General features: G+C 44.6%; 1 protein-coding gene across 1 annotated transcript in view; it reads left to right on the forward strand.

The window, feature by feature from the left end:
* Pka-C3 (Protein kinase, cAMP-dependent, catalytic subunit 3) overlaps positions 1-4477 on the forward strand; it is a 47302-nt gene extending 42825 nt beyond the window's left edge. Inside the window, exons 4-8 of the mRNA XM_080272000.1 lie at positions 337-490; positions 1732-1823; positions 2608-2789; positions 3509-3586; positions 4349-4477. Coding sequence (XP_080128126.1) covers positions 337-490; positions 1732-1823; positions 2608-2789; positions 3509-3586; positions 4349-4474 — 632 coding nt within the window. The 3' untranslated portion in view covers positions 4475-4477. The remainder of the gene's footprint in view (positions 1-336; positions 491-1731; positions 1824-2607; positions 2790-3508; positions 3587-4348) is intronic.
* Positions 4478-5983: the final 1506 nt, after the last annotated feature.

Consider the following 5983-nt stretch of genomic DNA (forward strand, 5'->3'; position numbering starts at 1 on the left):
ACATCAAGTGAGTGGATGATGGTATAGGAAGAGAGGAGGGCAGGCATAGAAAAAGAATGATAAAGGCTAAGGAAGAAGTAGGCAGCGCTACATCAAGTGAGTGGATGATGGTGAGAAATAGGAAGAGAGGAGGGCAGGCACAGAAAAAGAATGATAAAGGCTAAGGAAGAAGTAGGCAGCACTACATTGAGTGTATGATAGTGAGAAATAGGAAGAGAGGAGGACAGGCACGGAAAAAGAATGATACAGGCTAAGGACCAGGCAGCACCACATCAAGTGAGTGGATGATAGTCGCCACCTCCTACCACTAAACCAACAATCTCCTCTTCATTCCAGCCACGTTCTATGCCGCGGAGATAGTCAGTGCCCTGGAGTACCTCCATTCTCTCAGCATCGTCTACCGTGACCTCAAACCGGAGAATTTACTGTTAGACAAGGATGGCCACCTCAAGATTACTGACTTCGGATTTGCCAAGAAGCTCACGGACAGGTGTGTGGGGAGAGACTAACGAGGAGTGTGTGGGGAGAGACTAACGAGGAGAGTGTATGTGTGGGGTGACTGACGAGGAGAGTGTATGTGTGGGGTGACTAACGAGGAGAGTGTATGTGTGGGGAGAGACTGACGAGGAGAGTGTATGTGTGGGGTGACTGACGAGGAGAGTGTATGTGTGGGGAGAGACTGACGAGGAGAGTGTGTGTGTGCGTGTGAGGTGGATGTGGGGACAGGAAGGCTGGGGATGGAGAGACTAACGAGGAGAGTGTATGTGTGGGGTGACTAACGAGGAGAGTGTATGTGTGGGGTGACTGACGAGGAGAGTGTATGTGTGGGGAGAGACTGACGAGGAGAGTGTATGTGTGGGGAGAGACTGACGAGGAGAGCGTGTGTGAGTGAGGTGGATGTGGGGAAAGGAAGGCTGGGGATGGAGAGACTAACTAGGAGAGTATGTGTGGGGAGAGGAGAGACTAACGAGGAGAGTGTGTGTGGGGAGAGGCTAACGAGGAGAGTGTGTGTGGGGAGAGGAGAGACTAACGAGGAGAGTGTGTGTGGGGAGAGAGACTAATGAGGAGAGTGTATGTGGGGAGAGGAGAGACTAACGAGGAGAGTGTGTGGGTGAGAGACTAACGAGGAGAGTGTGTGTGTGGGGAGAGGAGAGACTAATAAGGAGATTGTGTGTGGGGAGAGACTAACGAGGAGAGTGTGTGTGGGGAGAGGATGACAAGAGACTAATGAGGAGAGTGTATGTGGGGAGAGGATGGTGAGAGACTAACGAGGAGAGTGTGTGTGAGTGAGGTGCTGGGGGTAGAGGGAGGATGAGGATGAGATGGAGGGGGGGAAGGGAGGGGGAGGCCGAGGATGAGATGGAGGGATGGAGAGAAGAGTTATATGAGAGAGGGGTGTGAATTGGGGGGATGGAGGGTGAGAGACTAACTAGAAGTGTATGTGAGTGAGGTGGAGGGGGGGAGAGGGAGGGGGAGGCTGAGGATGAGATGGAGGGATGGAATGAAGAGGTATATGAGAGAGAGGGGTGTGAGTTGGGGGGATGGAGAGTGAGAGACTAACAAGGAGAGTGTCTAAGTGAGGTGGAGGGGAGGAAAGGAAGACTAAGGATGAGGTTAGGGATGGAGGAGGGTGTGAGCGGGGGAGATGGGGCGTGAGAGACTAACAAGGAGAGTGTATGTGAGCAGGATATGTAAGGAAGATGGCCGACTAAGGTGTTTATTTGTCAACAGGACGTGGACCCTGTGTGGAACTCCAGAATACCTCGCACCAGAAATTATACAGAGCAAAGGGCACAACAAGGCAGTAGACTGGTGGGCATTGGGTGGGTATTTATCTATCTATCTATCTATCTATCGCTCCCTCTCTCTCTCTGTCTATCTATCTGTCTATCTACCCTCACAGACACCATTCACCCTCCTAAAACAATCTTAGTTCTACACACATTTCCGTTCCCTCACCATCTCTCCAATTTTCAATCTTTTCTCCACCTCTTCCTTCTTGTACTCGGTACCAGATCATCACTACAGCTTCCCTTGATCCTCTCCAGCTCTAAGCTCAAGGGACGAAGCTTACAACCCCTAAATGAGCAGGGAGAACTCTAGAACAATCCCTCATGAGCTCTCTCCTCCACAGAAAACGCATCATATAATTCACCAGTCACTTGCTTACAATTTCCCCATTTTCTTTCCACCTCCTCGTGATGATGATGATGATGATGATGATGATGATGATGATGATGATGATGATGATGATGATGATGATGATGATGATAATAATATGATGATGATGATGATGGTTTAACTGTGATGATAATGATGATGATGATGGTGATGATGATGGTGGTGATGGTGATGATGATGATGGTGATGATGATGGTGATGGTGATTATGATGATGATGATGAAGATAACATGATGGTGATGATTGTGATGATGATGGTGATTGTTATGATGATAATAATGATAATATTAATGATAATTGTGATGATAATGATGGTAACTCTGATGATGATGATTGTAATAATGATGATGATAATAACTGACGATAATGATTGTAATAATAATAATAATAATAACGACGACATCTAACAACATAAATCCTCCGCAGGCATTCTCATATATGAGATGCTGGCCGGGTACCCTCCGTTCTTTGACGACAACCCGTTCGGCATCTACGAGAAGATCTTGGGCGGCCGAGTGGAGTGGCCGAGGCACCTAGACGCGACGGCCAAGGACCTCATCAAGAAACTGTTGACCCAGGATCGTACAAAGCGCCTTGGCAATATGAAGGTGAATCTCTTATGTGCATCTCATGATCGGGAGAACTCTGGTACCTTATTCTGTCTATCTATCTGTCTATCTATCTCTCTGTCTATCCGTCTATCTGCCTCATCAAGAAACTGCATCTCATGATTGGGAAAACTCTGGTATCTCTCTCTCTCTCTCTGTCAGTCTATCTATCTATAGCCTGATGCCATAATCCCATTAGGGGTGGCCACAATCAAATCGCCTCCATGTCACCCTGTCCCCCACCATTTCACTGCCCTGCTCCCAGCTCACACACCCCTCTCTTATATACCTCTCCACTCGATCCTTCCATCTCATCCCTGGCCTCCCCCTCCCTCTTCCCCCCTCCACTTCACTCACATACACTCTTCTTGTCAGTCTCTCACTCTCCATCCTCTCCACAATTTTTTTTTCAAACAATTTATCTAATACATATTTTTTTTCATACACGAGTGGGTCATAGGAGCCTGGATGAATGAATACAGCACCTCCACTACTGTATTAACCCTAACATGGCTGGGATAACTCTAGTAATATATCCTACTTACTACCAGATGATGTATTTGGGTGATGGGTGAGTGAGAGAGAGTGAAAGAAAGATTAACTCTACTGTATCTGTGTACTGTGCTTTATCTTTGTACTGTACTGCATCTTTGTACTGTAATAAATCTTTGTACTGTACTGTGCTGCATCTTTGTCTCACTCGAATAATTTGCCTACAGAATGGCGCTGAGGATGTAAAAAGGCACAGATTTTTCAAGAATACTGACTGGGAGGATGTGTATGAGAGGAAGCTGAAGGTACGTAGTAATTCAAATTCAAATAAGTCTTCCTGGCAGTTAAAGAAGTTCCCTAACACCTTTCCTTTAGTGATTTATTCTTTGATACAACTGAGGATTATAAATTTGAAAGAAAATTAAAGGTATGTGGTAGCTTCCTAATTTTTCATGATGCTCTTTTGTTTCCTGTAAATTCAAATTCAAATAAGTCTTCCTGGCAGTTCAACAAGCTCCCTAACACCTCTTCTTTAGTGATTTATTCTTATGACTGGGGACTATATTGAGAGGATGATGATGATGATAATGATGGTGGTGATGGTGATGGTGATGATAATAATGATGATGAGGAAGAGGAGGAGAAAGAATATGATGATAATGTTGATGATGGTGATGAGAATGATAACATTGATGATGATGATAAGGAGGAGAAGGAAGATGATGATGATGATGGTAATAATAATAATAATGATGATGATAAAAATAAAGACAATAATGATAATAATAATAATGATAAAAATAATGATAATGATGATGATGATGAAGAGGTGGAGAAGGAGGAAGATGATGATGATGATGATGATGAAGAGGTGGAGGAGGAGGAAGAAGATAATGATGATGATGATGGTAATAATAATAATAATAACAATGATAAAAATGAAGACAATAATGATAATAATAATAATAATGATGATAAAAATAATGATAATGATGATAATGGCTCCTTCTTACATAAAACTGCATTTCCTTTTCATTTCTCACCATCAGTCTTCATTTTCTCCTCAGCCTCCCATCGTGCCCAAAGTCAGCTACGAAGGCGACACGCGCAACTTCGACAACTACCCGGAGAACAACTGGAGATCGACGCAGGGGGTCTCGGAGATAGAGCTGGCGATATTCAATGACTTCTAATCGATTTCTAACTCGTGGATGTGTTAGAAAGCGTTAGGAGAAACACATTGAGGTGGTTTGGCTATGTGGAGAGGATGGAGGGTGGAGTTACAGGGAGAGACAGACTGACAAATGAGGAAGTGAAGGAGCGTTGTGGTGTGGATGTGGTAGAAAGTGTTAGGAGAGAGGCACTGAGGTGGTTTGGCCATGTGGAGAGGATGGAGAGTGAGAGACTAACAAGGAGAGTGTATGTGTGTGAGGAGCATGTGGAGTTAATGGAGAGACAGACTGACAAATGAGGAAGTGAAGGAGCATTGTGGTGTGGATGAATACATTGAGGTGGTTTGGCCATGTGGAGAGGATGGAGAGTGAGAGACTAACAAGGAGAGTGTATGTGTGTGTGAGGAGCATGTGGAGTTACATGGAGAGACAGACTGACAAGTGAGGAAGTGAAGGAGCGTTGTGGTGCGGATGTGATAGAAAGTGTTAGGAGAGAGGCACTGAGGTGGTTTGGCCATGTGGAGAGGATGGAGAGTGAGAGACTAATGAGGAGAGTGTATGTGAGTGAAAGAGTAATGGGGAGAGTGTATGTGAGTGAGGAACATGTAGAGTTACATGGAAAGACAGACTGACAAATGAGGAAGTGAAGGAGCGTTGTGGTGTGGATGTGGATGTGATAGAAAGCTTTATAAGAGATGCACTGAGGTGGTTTGGCCATGTGGAGAGGCTGGAGAGTGAGAAACTAATGAGGAGAGTGTATGTGAGTGAGGTGGAGAGGGGGAAAGGGAGGGGGAGGCTGAGGATGAGATGGAGGGATGGAGTGGAGAGGTATATGAGCCAAATGCCAGAGGACAAGACATGGAGGCACTTTGTTTGTGGCCACACCTTATGAGCTGGAGGCATCTGGCAATAGATAGATAGATAGACAGACAGGTAGATAAATAAATAGATAGAGAGACAGACAGATAGATAGATGGAGAGATAAATAGATAGATAGATAGAGTAATAGGGATCTTTATTGATGTAGCCAACACTAACACACATGCTTCCTAAATTAAATAAGATGATGTGGAATTAGCCAGAAAAAAATCTAAGGTCTATCATGTGAGTGGAGGGTTATGAGTGAATGTACATAATGTAATGTAATGTGCTTTTGTATAGATAAATTTGTACACTATGTAATTCTGGAGTACAGTACTATCATCCTCAAAAGCTTGCCTACACCTCCCTGTCCTCTGAAGGAAAGCATTACATGAACTGTTTTTGTGTGACCCCCCATCCACTCACCTCATGTAGTGCTACCTGAAGTTTTATTTTAATGCAAGGAAGAAGGAACCCAAGGCCAGGAGTCCGCAAAAGTGTTCCCTTCAAGAAAAAAAAACAAAAACAAGATGATGGGGAGCCATAAGTGAGAGGCCAACTGAAGTATTGAAACCTAGGAAGACATGTGCACTGGTGGGTGGTGTGTGTGTGTGTGTGTGTGTGTGTGTGTGTGTGTGTGTGTGTGTCATTTTTAAATATCTGAACTGT

The sequence above is a fragment of the Coenobita brevimanus genome, chromosome 48 (assembly GCF_032717465.1).
Source record: "Coenobita brevimanus isolate Jiangsu-jjx chromosome 48, ASM3271746v2, whole genome shotgun sequence".
Lineage (NCBI taxonomy): Eukaryota > Metazoa > Arthropoda > Malacostraca > Decapoda > Coenobitidae > Coenobita > Coenobita brevimanus.